This window comes from Danaus plexippus, chromosome 17, assembly GCF_018135715.1.
Source record: "Danaus plexippus chromosome 17, MEX_DaPlex, whole genome shotgun sequence".
NCBI lineage: Eukaryota > Metazoa > Arthropoda > Insecta > Lepidoptera > Nymphalidae > Danaus > Danaus plexippus.
In genome coordinates this window covers 9,048,184-9,064,856 of record NC_083548.1, presented here as the reverse complement: position 1 = coordinate 9,064,856, position 16,673 = coordinate 9,048,184, and the positions used below count along the sequence as shown (strand labels likewise).

Below are 16,673 nucleotides of genomic sequence, written 5' to 3'. Positions count from 1 at the left end.
TGGACAGTGGAGGTGAGCGTTTAACGCGCGTTAGATAGCGGCCCCTTAAACCTACACCTGGGTCGCAAGTCCCAGACACTATAGTCCAGTCATTTAAGCTTAAATTAGGTAAGAATCTCGGAATTCGAGATACCCAGCTGTAAGTCTGTAAATACTTGTATATTGACACCCTAAACGTTGTCTCAAAACCTACATATGGTAGGGTGTAAGCAACTATTAAATTTCAAGGTCAAAGGTCAGAAAAATCGGTTTTTTAATCTTTTTTTGGAAATATTTCATTTCCTATGGGTTTTTTGCTATTTGTATTTAATATCAATATTATAGAATACAAAATTCTCTACAAATTTTGTTTAAAAATTTTTTTTATACGGTGAACCGTTTTCGAGATAGAGGGCGGAGAGCGTGCGGTCACAGCATCATTTCAGGTCAACCGGTGCCTCCGGTCGAAAACGCGCCATATATAGTTGATGAGCTATCGATAAATCAATGATTATAAATATTTGTAAATTTTTATTAACTATTATATTGTATTTTATCATTTTTTTCCTAACTTATCCACTTTTTATCCAGTATTAATTTATTTAACAACACTTACCTGCCCATGTCATTGCAGAATTGTTAATGAAAATATGGGAATTATATTTGAATTTTAACCTAATTAATATTTATAACTTCTTACACGATGAAAAAAAAAAAACAAATAATTTAAATGAAACTAGCATTATTCGGATATACTACGCGGATTTTATTATTTAAAAACTACATAATCCTAGTTTCATTTAAATGAATAAAACTCGTTTCTATTCTATTTCTTTACTTTCAATAAAAATAAATGTATCCAATGATATTTTTTAATAAAAAGATTATTTCATAATTTATTTGTTTTTTGAGATCTAAGATTTTCGCGAGTTTTATTCACTTCACAAGTGGGTTGAAGCGCCGCTACGGACAATACGTCCATGGAATGGGCAAAATGCACATACGTCTATTGAAGATAAAATTGTAGGTTGCCGCTCAGCAGTGTACGCCAACAGGATGAGGAAGTTCAGTCTGTTACGTTACATGAAAGTATGATTCGATTCCAATAACTCGACAAGTTGGCAATGAGCAGTTGAGGTCCATGATGTTTTCTCTGGGTCAGGTCTATCCAAGAACATATTTTATCTAGTTTGTAAGTTATCCGACATCTCTCCATCGTCATAGTTCCCACCCACCGACCAGACAGATATGGATTCGGCTCATTTCCTTCTGTTCCTGACATTATTCGATCTCGGGGCTCGCTCGTCCAAAGACAACTTTAAAATAAAAACGAATCGTTTAAAATGCCCAGTTTCCAAGATACTCTTACGCTTAATTTTCATTTAATATTGAGAAAACATCGGTACTTGGCACAGATATTAAAATAATTTAAAAGGCCAATTAATAATCTCCATACAACGTAACTTGAGGAGATGAGTCCAACACATTAGTTACTAATTCTTTTTTGCCAAAATAAAACCTATTTTATCAAAATTACTAACTATAATCTGAATGCTGGGCGTCTTTATTTTTCACTTCTTTTATATGAAAACTTTTACTAGGGTTTACGCAATAAAAATATTCATATCAGCGATTGTTGCCAATAAAAATCCTTAGTTCTTATATCTCATACAACGGACTCCACGACTATCAAATTTCGTGATGTCGGCACTAAACTACTTTTCTTAGTTAAAGGCATTCAACATGTAGTTATGTTGACTTTTGCCTGTTTTTCGTTCTCTATGAAACAAGCTTAGGTTTTGTTTTGCCGGCTCCTTACATGTTGTTGTTGGTATGACTAAACTATGTCAATATAACTGCGGCAGACCAAAGTACTGTTTGAGTCACTTTAACTGTAAAAATAGCTTTTTTGTATATGAACATCATAATTTTTCATCTTTTATTGCTTAAAGCGAAGGAAGTCCAACTCAAGTCATTATTAACATTCACATGTAGTCGGTGTCCGGCTCCCGCGCCCCAGAGGAAGTCGACTGTGTCTATGATGGCCAGGTTTAAAAAACATCAACACATTTTGAGCAAACACAAACTAATATTATCACGTCCGTATATATTTTCCGTAACATTCTCTGAAGCGCTACTTGTGTTTCCGCTTCTCGTCTGCTGCCAGTAAGTCCCGTCGGCTCCGCCCGCCTGCTCTCGTGTTGTAAGATACATTTAGCGTCCATTCAATGTGCTTTAGTTTTTTAATTTTCCTGAAAACCAATTTTAATTTATTTGAAATTTCTATTTTTATAAATTTGTCTATTCAAGAGTATCTCGGGCGTGCGTGGTCCTAGTCACGTCGACTAACCACCCGTCCTCCGCCCCATGCTTCTCTCGTCACGGACTTCAGTCTGTCCTTGTTCACTGTATATCGTGTCAATCTCCCCTCCTGTCCATGGTCTCGGCTAGGTCAGTCTAGAGGTTAGACCAACTTATTCCTCCATCTTACGTTTCCTTCAACCCTGATCGGTGTCGGTCATTTCACTCAATAACAAAGCCTCCGAATAAGTAACGTGAATAGTGATCGTAAGTCCCGTCTCTTTTATTCTCCAGCATTAGTGTAGTGTGAATCTCAATGCATGATACACGTTTGTTTGTCGTTTAATTGGAAATTGAGTTTGTAGGAGGAAGTCACAGCCGCGGACTGTAGAGGGCGCCGCGCGCTGCTTGCTACGATTGTTTTAAAGCACTACATAAACATCTGTGCAGCCGATGTCCTCGCAGACAAGCTCGCGGGGCGAAGCGAGTGCGAGTTATACTCTATGGCGACACGTCACCCACCACACACAGTCTCACCGACATCAATAAAACATTTCATGTTATACTTAAAATGAGATTTATTATTAAACCTATATACACTCCGACCGGTCACACAACCTCGGCCATTACAAAACTATCTATAGATGTGCAAATCACTTGTTTGCAGTCACTTAGTACATATTAAGTCCACAATCTCCATACATGTGTCGTCCGTCGACTGTGTCTGTCAAACGTGTCTCGAGCACGGGTCGAGGTATTCTAGTAGGGCGCGTATCTTCTGGAAGGCGAGGGGCCTCGCATCCCCGGCCTGGAATAATGAGGGTTCACATTAGATAGCTATAGCAACACTGTTACCGATTATAAACTGTGACTAGCAATGCGGTTGGTCCGCCCGCTGTCACCAATAGTGATTGATATGGTATTCATCACTTAATGAGGAGACATACCTTCTGTCATCAAATGTGTCCCGGCTGAAATCTTCATACATCCTGAAACGATAAGAAAAATATATATTGTAAAATGCAAGTACACACAAACTAGTTTTGTAGAAGAAAAAAACACTTACACACAGGAGAGGTAGGTTAAATGGCATAATTTTAACTAACATGGAGGTTCATGTCCTCGGATATATATTTCCGTTGTTTATAATATGGTCAGGATTGTTTCCAGATGCTTGTGGGATATATATTTTGTAATATTATATTTTCACAACAAAGTCATTGCGACATACCCTCTAGACATCTGTGGTCCTCTGGGTGGACTCCTGCGACTGTACATAGCATCATACGAGGACCTCATGGAACCCAAACTGCTTCTCATGGGCGGCAGGGAAGGCATGGGCGGCATGGGCTCCCGGCGCAGGGGCGGGGACACGAAGTCACCTCGGGCTCGAGAGGGGGCCATGTCCAGACCCCTTGAAGCTCCCACGGGGTACCTCCGCTCGAACAGGTCCCGCGCAGAGTCAAACCGAGCTCGGTCATAGTAACCATCGTAAGGATCCTGTTTTGGAAACGAACACGTCAATGACCCCGAAGGGATTACAAAACGATCATAAATATATAAATTTAGAGTTTGATAGCCGAAAGTGACAGACTATGTAACATCATCGAGCCCGCAGCGAGTATCGGCCTAGCACGATGCGAACCGTTGGTCGTTACGAGCAAAGGTAAATGTTAAGAAACGCGTTACCCCAAATCCTCCCATCATGCGATCGCGGAGGAAGGGCGGCGGCGGCGGCGGGGGGTAGGGGTCGCGGCCGAACGCTCGATCGCGGAAACCGTTGCGGTCGGGGCCCATGGCCTTGGGGCACTCCTTGGACCAATGACCACCGCGGCCGCAGCGGTAGCATTGCTCGGGGTCGCCCATGCCAGGCCGCTGGCGCACCCGGCTCGTGGAGAGCTGCACCTTCATGGGCTGCCCGTCCACCATCATGCCGTTCAGCTCTTTGATCGCCTCGTTCACGTCGCCCGACGCGTCCAGGTGCACGAAGCCATAGTTACGAACGATATCGCACTCCACTACCGTGCCGAACTTCTGAAACAGCTCGCGGACTTCGGGCGCGCGCGTCTTGTCCGTTAGGTTACCCACGAATATTTTAGTGGTCGGCGTTGACGGCGCCTTTCTACTCTTGGCCGCCTCGATTTTGATCGCCTGCCCGTGAACTACTTCACCGTTGAGGTTCTGAATGGCTTCGCGGCCGACTTGCTCGTTTTCCATGTGCACGAAACCGTAATTTCTGACGATATCGCATTCTACGACCGTACCGAACTTTTCGAACAGCGGTCTGAGATCGGCATCTGTGGTTTTATCGGAAAGATTCCCGACGAAGATTTTGAAAGTACCGGCGCCCGGCATTTTAGTTTCTGAAACGCATACACAAGTTGACGAGATGAGTCAGAAGCGTGCATGGTAGTGTTTGTAAGTACCGACGACTGTTTGCCGAATTTATCTTACATGAAATGTCTTACCTTTTGAATCCGTTTTAGCCACTAAATATATCACTAATTAAACAAAAAATACAATCTAGTATCACAGAATTTATTTTCTAGGTGCAATGCACTTTCATAAGTTACAAAATGGCGTCAACCATCAACAATTTCTTTTGTTACCGACATTCGGCAGTGAACGGAAGCAACTGACAAAAGACAATCTCATTGCGGTATTCGGCCATTAGATTTGTAATGAATGAGTGAATGACTATCAACTATGGACAACAAAATTTAAAATTGAATTGTTTGTCTTAATTTTGAATAGTAATTTCTTTATTAATTACGGTTTTATAAAAAAATAAAGCAATAACTTTTTTAAACATTTTTAAAAATAAGGATTTAATTCAATTATTATTTTAATCAAAAATATTTTATAACATATAATTTATAAAATTTAAAGAATAATTTAGGTTTATTGACATCAATGACAAAATGAGTTTTTTTTATTTTATACAATCTTCTATTTTATATTAATATTATGACTGTTATAAATGATATAAAAATTTGGTTAAACTTAATGGCAACCCAAGTAATAAATGTCAAATTCCAACATCAGTCGCCACTCGCCATAAAAAATATAGGATTGTCTATAAAATTCGTGAACATACTATGCAATATATCCTTGTTGGTGCTATTTTAAAAGACAAATGACAATAATATAGAACTTCGTCGACGAGGCTGATTAATACTGGTGAGTACTTATCGTTTACTCTATAAAAATGTATAAAATGCCAAAATAGATCACATTTCGTTTACTTGTTAGTCTATTTATCGTGTGAAGCCCACGTAACAACAAATATAGTATGTTAGTAAAGTTATTGTTGATTCAAACTGAGGTTACTAATATGAAATAAATTCAATGTATCTTCAGCCAAATCATACAACGAACTGAGCCCTTAACAAAATATAATAGGATTCTATGACTTTTAAGTATACAGTAGAGGAATGTATAACTTGTAGAATGTTATCAGTACTAGTTGCAAGGCATTAAAAAATATAATAGCTATTCCGCTAACTAATGATTTATTAATTGCATATAATTCAAAAGAATTACTTCTTGTTTATAATATCATCAACTAAAACCGTACAATGTTATAGTGATGTTTGGTCTCCCGCTGTCTATAATACTCACCATTTGATATTATCTCACATACTTTCACATTGCCTTTTTACTTGACTATATTTTAGTGATGACTAATACATTATATTTTTTGTATATATTTTTTAAATGACATCCATTAAATTGCTCACTAATCTTATTTGATTCAAAGAATTTAATTCCTGCCTTGTTTTTATTGTACACTGTGTTATTCTGAATATTTGTCATGTTAAATGACACTACACCTTGCTGCATCGTGAGTGTCATGGCAGGTATAGTTATGTTCTTATTGTGTTCCAACTCGGAAGGCTACTCAATATGTTTTAATCAGTTTATTTATAATTTGCTACAATATCTTTTTATATAGAACTAGCTGACCCGGCAGGCTTCGTACTGCCTCATCGATAAATAAAAGACCTAATCTTTTGTATAAAATGATTTTAAAACAAACAAATCGAATCCGTATTTAATACGATACATCATGTTGCTTAATTAGAAAACAGAGTTTTCCTGAAATACTGGCTATTTATAAGGTTTAAATTTGATATTCACAGACACACCCGGTTAAAATACAGTCTGTTAATTAATTTAAAGCTTTCTCATAAACTATATTTTTTGTTTTGTTTTGTGGTGCGTAAATAAACAAAGAAGACGGTTTTCCGACGCGCGAACACGCGACGTATAATTGTCCATGCGCGAAACAGGGAAACTCCAAGTTGATTCCACAAACTTCTAACGACTGTCCTTGCGATTTATTTATGCTCATCGCAAAGGCCAGACGTACTGGAAATTGTAAACGTTTAAAATCGAATGGTAAGTCCATTGGAATCATCGGTATCCGCGGGATCAAGACATCCTCTCCTTTGTATTTTCCTTTTATGATTGTCGCCTCAATGACGTTATTCATCAGTCTTTTCACAGCCAGTCTTGTTCCATTGCATAGTCGAGGTTGATTAATGTTACGCAGCATGATGACAACTGATCCTACTTTTAACTGCAAATTGTGAGGTGGTAATCCAGGCAATTCCAGTGAATTTAAGAACTCAGTGGGATAGTTGATTACGTCATCCTGGTTCATTACGGTGTCGACTGATTTGAAAGAAATCAACTGTCCTGGAAGAAAATTCTGAATTGTCGCATTAAGATCCTCGACATCTTTATTTTTCGCTGCTAATATTGCTCGTTCACCCAGCCAATTATGGTTATTGAACTTTTGCGCTATATCTGGGAAAACTCGCTGAATAAGCTCCACTTTTGATTCTGTGATGTGACAGAAATCTATAGGTAATGTGATGAATCCGGTCGAGGTGTCCACTGCAACTTTATTATTTCCAATGTCTAACAACTGCTTCGCAAACACATTTGCAGTTTCATCTTGTTGCAAAAATACTCGCATGTTAGTTGTTAAGTGGAGTGTCTTTACGTACTGCCACAAATTTGATGATTTTAGGCATGCATTTAGTTCATCAGCAACAGTTGATCGGGGAATAACTGGAAGAGTCTGACGAAAATCACCTGACAACAGAATCATGGCCCCACCGAAAATATTTTGGTTGTCACGAAGATCTTTCAACGTTCTGTCCAGTGCCTCCAGTGACCTCTTATGGGCCATTGTGCATTCATCCCAAACAATCAATTTGCATACCTGTAGGATCTTGGCCATTGCGCTATTTTTGGCGATGTTGCAAATTGGTGTTTCGGTGATTTGCATGTTTAGTGGTAATTTCAAGGCAGAATGTGCAGTTCGCCCGCCTTCTAGCAGAGTTGCAGCTATTCCAGATGAAGCCAACGCTAGAGCAACATCATTTCGCGATCTGATCCTCGCTAAAAGCAATGAAATTAAAAACGTTTTTCCGGTTCCTCCGGGAGCATCAAGGAAATAAATTCCACCAGATCCACTGTTCACAGCTTCTATCAAAGTGTCGTACGCAATTCTTTGTTGTTGATTTAATTGTGGAACATTTGTACGAACTGTTTCGGCCAATGCTTCAATGTCGTACTGATGTTCTCTTTGCAACTCGTGGTTTAATGCATCGTGCAAATGACGATTGGGTGCTGTCATTCCCAAACACGACAATACTTTATTTGCCATCAATAAACACATATCTTCTATCATGATCAATGTGTCATTGTAAATTTCTTCAGTCATTTGTAGTGTAGGATTCAAAGTTTGACGGCGCACACGATGCAAAACATCCTCAGACATGTCATCTCTATACTTAACCCACAAATCTTTTGGATTCGAGGGGAAACATGTCGATATGATAATCGCAAACAATGTACGAATTTGATGCGGCGACGAAGATATTACGGAATCCTTGAGCGTATCATCCCAGTGCGAATCGTTCTCAAGTAAATGTAATAGTTGACATGCCTCATGGTAAGTCGCACACAGCTGTCCATTAACTGTTCTCAGTTGTTTAAACGATGTCGGACCACGAACATTCACCAACAACAACCGCAAATAATAACATTCATCGTTATTTGGATGTACTGTGTAGATGCGACCCAGAGCATCTGAAGCAAATACATTTGGATGTCCTTCAACTGGTGTTCCTTGTTTTCGACGCTGAAACGATTTCGATGATGCGTTCCATGTGTAATAGCGTGGCATGTCAGCATACAGCAAAGTGCGAGCAAAATCATCAGTTTGACAGACTGTGAAGAAACTTGTTAATGTTGTCGACGGTGGATGTGCCGCCCTGTCTGCCGCGTTAGATTCAGTAAAATAAACTCGTTGACCATTTTCTAAATGGACTGCCAAATGGACTACTGTAGGGTGTCTTTCATGGATCGCAAATGTAAAATATACGCCAAATAGCTTCGTTGCTACTTACATAGCGACCCATCTGGTACTGTGATATTTCATCATTTGCATTGGTTACACCGAAGACAGCCATATCACTACCTTTATTAACATATTTACATATGTACTTTATCGACTTCACAGAATTACAATATTCCACATTGATGTGAGTCTCAAAAGCTTTGGACAATATTGGCGAGTATGGCACAATCCAACGATTGTCTACATCAACATTTTGTCCCCTTACCTTCACAACTACCGATCGCCCACTGTCCGCAACTGTTCGCCGACGATACAATGGGTATCCATCATTTCCCGTTATGGTTTCAGCAAGCAGGTCTCTTGGGTATCGCTTGGAACACCTACCGTCGACCATACAGGGTGAATTGTAGTTGAAATGTCCGCAAGGTCCATGTATCATGTGTTTGGTAACTACTGCATGCAATTTTGGGTCAACTATTTCATCTGGGATTTCAGCTGAAATTATGGAATCAATCTCATCTGGCCTTATTTTGTCCACTAACCAGACTAAAATGTGCGCATGTGGCAATCCACGCTTTTGCCATTCTACAGAGTACATCCAACAAAGGACTCAGCCATACACACAATGCTTTATTAAGAAATTCATGAGAGATTTTAATTTTTGTTTAAAAACTCTGGCAGTTATGTCATGTCTATCAACTGGTGTTTGGCTATGTAGTAATTCCTTCTCGATTTCGGACCATTTTGGGTTACATGTGAATGTAACAAATAAGTCTGGGCGGCCATAATGCCTAACATATGACATAGCATCCTGAGCATATTCATGCATGTGGCGTGGGCTTCCTATATAAGTAGCTGCCAAAATTGTCATTCTTCCTACATTATTCACATTGCCATCAGCATTTATAGCATCGCGGAGATGGATGTATTCCTCTGACCGAAGCCGTCGTTGGTTTAAACGGATGTATGTCAATCGTTCAGTCTCAATTTTGACATACATATCAACTGCAAACTGATGAAAAAGTCGTTGACACATCAAAATATGATTTACTTCACCTTGACGGATCATGAGTCTGTATGAATAGAAATTCATAGCACTAACTTTTTTGTTGGTTTCAGCACCTGCAATCAAAAATGATAAATGTTTAAATTGTTACTTAGATGAATTCAATTTAAAAATAGTATTTAATCTTGTTCAATTCATTTACCTGTTACTTGATTTACCATTTTGATATTAAAATGGTATCCATCTTCCCCCTGCCAGAATATCAAAGGATATTGTAGTGCATCATAACTCCTATGTGTTTCAGATACACGTTTTAAATTACTATTCCGACGATGAAGCACAATATCTCTAGATTGTAAATTTTCTCCCACAATGACAACAGCCACTTCATCAATAGTAGGTGAATTGAACCTCCTTGTGTGTTCACCGGCAGGTGTTTTGTCAGCTCGAATAATAATATTATGGCTATCAGATGGCATCCGATCCAATGCTATTTTGAACATGTTTACTAAATTGTTATACTGATGAAGAAACATTTGTAATTGTTGGACAATGGTTCTCTTCACTGTTGGATTGTGAGCACAACGATTATTAATTTCCGCATCTGAATTGCCCATAAAATAAATTTGTAAAAATTGATGATCTGCATCAGGTAGTGGTAAAAGAGTTCCCAGTGAGTGATAAATTTGTCCTTGTATCTGTAATTTTTAAAAATTTGTCCATTAATTATTTCCGATATATATATTTTAGTACAAACTTGAATAATATAAAAAAATATTCTTATATAATACCTTGAAAGTGGGCATGAAATTGTCTTGTATAATATGTGTAGCACCAAATGATGTCATCTGGAAACAGTTGTTATATTTCTGAATGTTGGTCAAGAAGTGCTTAGAATCATTTCCAATCCCAGAAACTAAAGAGCGATAAGGATCTGGTGGTGGGACCAATTGTGGCAATTTTACTTTGCCTTCAGCACAACATAATCCAGTAGATTCACCAGTGTTTTTTAACGCCTTACAATATTTACAAATTGTTTTCATTTCCCCAATTGTTACCGATTTGTCGGCACAATAATCTATTGCCGAATCATAGTGGAATGCAGCTCGTTCAAGAATCACAGGAGCACTGCGTCTGCGCATTCGCTCAATTTCATTATGTCTAGCTTGCTGTTGTTGTGTTTGATGTGCACGAACTCGTTGCATTCTAAGCCTATCTCCTACATTGTCACTCACTAAAGAACGCAATTCTGACATAGCAATACGACTATTTTCTTGATCTGTTTGTCTCTGGTCATCAGTGCGGTTAGCACGTGAGGTAGCTCTTCGCACATTTGATTGACAACGACGACCTAAGTCAGGTCGTCTTCTCCTCGGCATCGTAAATTGTAATTAATCAAAGTGAGAAATTTTGCCGCTCATTTAGCAGTAAAGTGTCACTATCACAAAAAAGAGCACATTACTTGGAATGTCACTATCACAAAGGATCACCAAAGTAAAGAAAGTTCTCGCGCACGTAGCCACAAAGATAGATATAATATCGTAATAATACTTTTTTCCGTGCTTTGAAATGCGACAGGATGGATTGACATATTAGTTGGTTGTCAAATCTAATGTCAAATATTATGATTGCGATAAGAAATTTAACTTAAGATTTATAATTTAATTTGTGACAAAACTTAAGATTTATCTTTTGATTTCTATATATCTTATTGAAAAAAATATCTGACAGATTAACAACTGAAGTTAGCTAAAATTGAGTTTCTCGAAGTCGACCACTATTTACGTACTATGTTTTTTGAGACTACGCAATTTTATCGCGTTCGCGATTCACTTTCCCTTTTGTTGAGTTTCAGAACGCGATATTAGATCCTCCAACGCGCAGGCGTGTTTGAACTTTATGCAGCGGTAATAAACTACAAATTGACTATGCATTTTATTTAGAAAACGTTTGTATGAGAAATAGAAAAATGCTGTTTTGAGGATTTTCCCGGCAATTATTCGAATTATTCTCACCTTTTAAACCTTCCCTAGACCTCCACGAATAATTCAAGACCAAGATAAGATAAATCCGTTCAGCCGTTTTCGAGTTTTAGCGAGACTAACGAACAGCAATTCATTTTTATATATATAGATAATATTTTTAACTTTTATTCTGTCTATTCAATCCTTTACCGAAAATAGATGTTTCAGTCTAATATGTATTTGTAAGAGTTATCTTTACATATACTTTTGTTGCTTCTACAGGGTGTTCAAGGCAACTGTAATGGACAATATATCTCTGTAACAGTGCAGTACTCGTTAAATAATCCAAGTTACACCACACTTTTAAAGGAAAAAAATATTCAATTCCTATTTTTGAATATTAAGGAAATGTTTGCATGTTACAAAAGTTATGTATGATAAAATAATTTTAAAAATTAATAATGTAATGTAATGTATATATATAAGTGTGTGTATTATTGAGATGTATTTTTTAAATCTCGGAGATCACCTAAGGACATACATTTAATTCTATTTAAATAACTCATTGTTTTGCAATGTTTCTATATATTTAATTTCAATAAACATGTGATGTTATGTCTATTATATACATAACTTAGTGTAATATGTAGAGGCTTCATGAGAATTTATATGAAATTAAAGTTGAAAATCCATAATAATATTAATTAAACATTTGGCATGTCACACTGACCTGTCAAATATCTGTACAGGAAACGTTCACAAAATACATGTTCCAATAGTAATGAAAATGCAATATATTTAAGTGTATAGAGAGAACGCTTCCTGGACTTCATTGGCGTGGACGAGGCGTTTTCATTGTTCGCTGTACACTACCGCGTCATCTACACAGCCTTATTGTGTTCAGAGCGCCGCGCGTCTTTGTATAGGCCTTAGGGAGGCTCTCGTGACAGAGGGAGCGTATCGCGATGGGGCCGAGTATAGATAAGTCTGTGTGTGAAGGAGATAGCATTGTTTCGATACGCCCACGTACAAGCGACGCCCCGCGACCCTCGCCACACCAGTTTATGTAATCTGGCCTGTTCCACAGATGTAATTGCCTGCTACACACGAACCTGCCAGTCTTCATATTGAAATCATTAAAATTATCCACAATTCCCATGCGATATATTACAAAGCTATTGATTGCATTCAGTTATATGTGTGCTGCTAGCCGTATCAGTGACGAGGCGAAGCCGTGTCACGTGTTCGGAAGTAGTGCTTTATGAAATAATTATTGCTTATTCAGCTATTAGTGGAGAATAACAAGTAGATATCATCAAATTACAATTTAATTAGACATGTAAAGAAAAAAATTAAATTTCATCATATTTGTGGAGAGGACTTGTTCAAACAAATACGTATATATGTTCCGTGATGTATCGCCGACTACAATTTGGACAGATATAGACTAATCCCGCAGATTAGATTAGAATCGTCGAACCAGCTCTCTGGTCCTAATGTACGTACTTTACTGTTTTGGCTGACATTTACAAGCGTTTTAGTGGAAATTAAATTGCAGGCAACACAACAACATAAAAATCAAAATATATTTTCTTTTGTAGAAAAAATATTTTATATTAAGCAAGGATAAATAGTTTTTTATATATATTTTTTAAATTATCGAGGCGAAGAATAGTAAAATAATTCCAGTGTTACGATGAAAATATTAATCTACCGTATTTTTAATGAAAAACTCGAATTCAAAATATCAATACTTTCTTTGGTTCTTTGAAGTTTTTTTCATATAATTCTATCAATGACCATTGCTTTCTATAGAAGGTCGTATTTTTACGGAGTTTTCTCTTATTATAAATGTTGCTACCGATAATGGTGAATGAAAAGCTCGGTTCGAGGAGGTTGAAAATACTGTTATTGAGATAATACTTCCACCACCTGAGACTTCAATTTCATCTTCCAACGAGTGGTATGACAGTCGAGTAATATCCAGTCGAAGAAAAACAATAGAATACATTTCGCCATGTAGGAGATATTTAAAAATCGTTGATAGCATATCATGATGTTAGCCTCGTCTGACTAACGTGCAAGCTGTGAAATGTGATGCTGGTGAGAAAGTCCATTTCCGCAGCGTGCGTCTACGTCATTGATCTGGTGAGGTTATGAATGTTGTGCTGAAACATCGTTTTGTCTGAAGCTGTATTTGTGATTGTAATATACATTTCTTTCGATCACGCTCAGGAGCCATATTTGGGAGTTTATCACTCTAACAACGCCTGGACTAGCACTTCGTAGGCTATAACCTGATGAGTCGACCACAAGAAAACACCTTTTATACTTTCAAGCATGACCGTCTCGATCGGTATCCAACAGCGAGTGACCGATCGAGTTCCGTTTTAAAAAACATACCATATTAAAAAACATAAATAAAATAATACCCTACGTAAAAAAACTATCACTTTACAAAAATAAATCGGTAAAACATTTCCTTTAAATCGATATAAGTTAAGTAGTCATAATTTAATGCTATTAGAAGTTATTATAAATATTAACGTCATTTAACAAACAAAATGTGATATTCCATATCAAGGATTGATATGTCGGTAACATGATGCAGGCATGTGTCACGTGCCTGTACACTAACCACGTGTTTCCATCGTTAAACGAAGGCAGAATTCTCAGTTTTCCATTCGTAAACCTTCAAGTCCGATAATTCATAATATCAATATGTTGGGCATATGACTAATAGCGTGTAGTCTCTACGTGTAATTCGACGATTTAAATGCGTCGTGAGGGATATCGCTTTCTTTCGTTCTGCTTGTACTGTAAGCGTTATTTAAATACTTGTGAACCTGTTTCAATAATCTCGCTTAGAATAAAATAAACTAGTCGATTTAAATTCAATGGAACATTTATTGATATGGCTTTAAGAGGTCTACGAATAGTAATTATGTTTATAAACCGAGTGGCATTCATATTAGACAACGGTTATTGCGTTCCTTGATTACAACTTTTCTGCGTATGTTTTGATTTTTTCTTAAAACATTTTTAGATCGTAACGCAATAGACATGTACTTGTTTGATTTGTCTTCATAATTCTCAGCCTGTTTTACTTTTTAAACATAATATGTATATGTCAGAATTTTTCAAGATTAAATTTTGGACGAGTCACGAGTTTAAGTTTAAAATTATTGTAACTATGTTTCTGCGAGTGTTGATACTGTTTAAATGATATACAGTGATTGGTAACACGTTTTGAAAAACGATGCATTTGGACCATTGGATAGAAGCATTTTAGAGTTTTTAAATATTTATCATACGAAAAGAAATTTTGCAGAGAAGTTATAATATACACGGAGATGTGAATGTATAGGCACGATTCGAGCCGTCGGGACTCGAACCTGTGACTTGCATGTATCACATTACTTATAAGAGCGTAGCGTTTGTTTTGTACCTTCAGACTGTATCAAGTGGTAGGATTGGGCGCAAACATTTGCAATCGATTCATGAACTTATTTCAACAATTTTCAGTATTAGAAAAGACGTTATCACACTTTCTCACCACACTTATCTTTAAGATAAATAAATCTAAACATTGTTTTTAACAAGAAAATAGTAAAGAAAAACAATGTCCTAGAGAAATCGGAAATTCATTTTGGAAAGGTCTTTACTGAGATACGTTGAACATATGAGTAACGGGAAACTTGTGTTTTATATTACGGATAATACATTAGTACATATTTAAAATAATGTGAACAATATATTGCTTCATGTGTGTAGTATGTTCTCAAAGAAGCTTTATGACTGATCCCTTCCTATTTCTAATACAGGACGCATTAGGAACGCCGCGTGTCGCTTTAAGGGTCTATCGATGTTAACATTTTGTTTTGTGTTTGAAGTCTTTTATTTCCCACAAGCTCATGCCCGCGGCTTCGTCCGTGACAAATGCGTGATTCCTTTTCTCTATTTCTCTATTCAATCGTGTTTTCTTGACGTAAATTTTCTATCACTAGCTTTGATGTCGGTTAAATGTTTAAGGATCCTTCTCAACAAGTCACTGTAATATTATTACATAACTCTGTGTTTACTTCGGCCTTGCCTTGTTTATCAAAGTTCCCTTGACTTGACTTGGTAACAATATGACTGCCTCAGGACAACGCTCAATCGACATAAAAATCTAAATCGTCCTTTAATTGAAGGAGTAATGGCGTAACAAAAGTTTAGTTGAATAGACTGCTACGTCCATTTTCTAGTTGTTTGAAACTTATACTACGACATTAGTCCTAACGAATAGACAGACAAAATTATTTTGAAGTTACTAACTGACGCAATAATTTTATTTATTAGTATAATATTGCAGTAACCATACCGCCTATATTAATATATGAACTAATTTCTGTCATCTGTTGGTATAAAGCTCCCATTTACATTACATATATGAAATATTATATCTATGAAAATTTGCAAAATTAGCTTGTCGGAATATTCGAAGCGATGTCCGGGATAAAAACTGGTATTTATAAAATTGCTGCTGTCCGTATGGTGTACAGAGTAAATAATAAACAAGTAAGGATTGCGACACGAGCTGGGAATTACGTTGCAGAAATATTTGGTCCTAAAGTTATTGTTACTTCAGTTTATAAGTTTCAGTCGAAATGGTAATACACTGAAGACAGTCCATATTATTATAAACATGTTGATATCTAAAATTTTACGAATAGGAATAGCGTAGTATAAATACTTTTTTATAAAATAAAACACAAAAAAGTATCTAACGATAATTTATTTTATATCTGTATATTTAAAAACTTAGAATTTATAATAAATACAACTGTATTTATTATAAATTCCGTTTTTAGATATAAAATGCAAATTTAATTTGAGAAACAAAAAGCAAAAATATAGATCGCTTGTACTAATGAATAATACTATAAACCCTTGAGTACTCTGTGTTGCTCTGAAGAACGCTTTTTACATAATCCTATTTCGCTTCTGTAATGCGACATGCGATAGATAAATAAAAAGAATGGAATTAGTTTAAAAAAATCATAAT

General features: G+C 36.8%; 4 protein-coding genes across 7 annotated transcripts in view; 1 reads left to right on the top strand and 3 right to left on the bottom strand.

Annotated features, from left to right (window-relative positions):
* Window positions 1-2,840: 2,840 nt before the first annotated feature.
* Window positions 2,841-4,897, bottom strand: LOC116771272 (RNA-binding protein lark). The gene is made up of 5 exons (XM_032663084.2): window positions 4,749-4,897; window positions 3,970-4,643; window positions 3,512-3,780; window positions 3,228-3,269; window positions 2,841-3,088 (listed from the first exon to the last, which is right to left on the bottom strand). The coding sequence occupies exons 2-5, from the start codon at window positions 4,633-4,635 to the stop codon at window positions 3,040-3,042; spliced, it is 1,026 nt and encodes a 341-aa protein (XP_032518975.2). The 5' UTR covers window positions 4,636-4,643; window positions 4,749-4,897; the 3' UTR covers window positions 2,841-3,039.
* Window positions 4,898-5,311: 414 nt separating this feature from the next.
* Window positions 5,312-16,673, top strand: part of LOC116771229 (stress-activated protein kinase JNK) — a 69,487-nt gene continuing 58,125 nt past the window's right edge. For 3 of the 4 annotated variants that reach the window (XM_061523169.1, XM_032663027.2, XM_061523167.1), the window contains exon 1: window positions 5,312-5,460. The gene's annotated coding sequence lies outside the window, so the exon portion shown is untranslated. The remainder of the gene's footprint in view (window positions 5,461-16,673) is intronic. The other variant, XM_032663026.2, reaches the window with a different exon arrangement.
* LOC133319319 (uncharacterized) lies at window positions 6,433-8,768 on the bottom strand. The gene is made up of 3 exons (XM_061523278.1): window positions 8,706-8,768; window positions 6,653-8,437; window positions 6,433-6,444 (listed from the first exon to the last, which is right to left on the bottom strand). The coding sequence occupies exons 1-3, from the start codon at window positions 8,766-8,768 to the stop codon at window positions 6,433-6,435; spliced, it is 1,860 nt and encodes a 619-aa protein (XP_061379262.1).
* Window positions 9,266-10,595, bottom strand: LOC133319340 (uncharacterized). Its single transcript, XM_061523350.1, has 3 exons — window positions 10,454-10,595; window positions 9,865-10,360; window positions 9,266-9,778 (listed from the first exon to the last, which is right to left on the bottom strand). The coding sequence occupies exons 1-3, from the start codon at window positions 10,508-10,510 to the stop codon at window positions 9,267-9,269; spliced, it is 1,065 nt and encodes a 354-aa protein (XP_061379334.1). The 5' UTR covers window positions 10,511-10,595; the 3' UTR covers window position 9,266.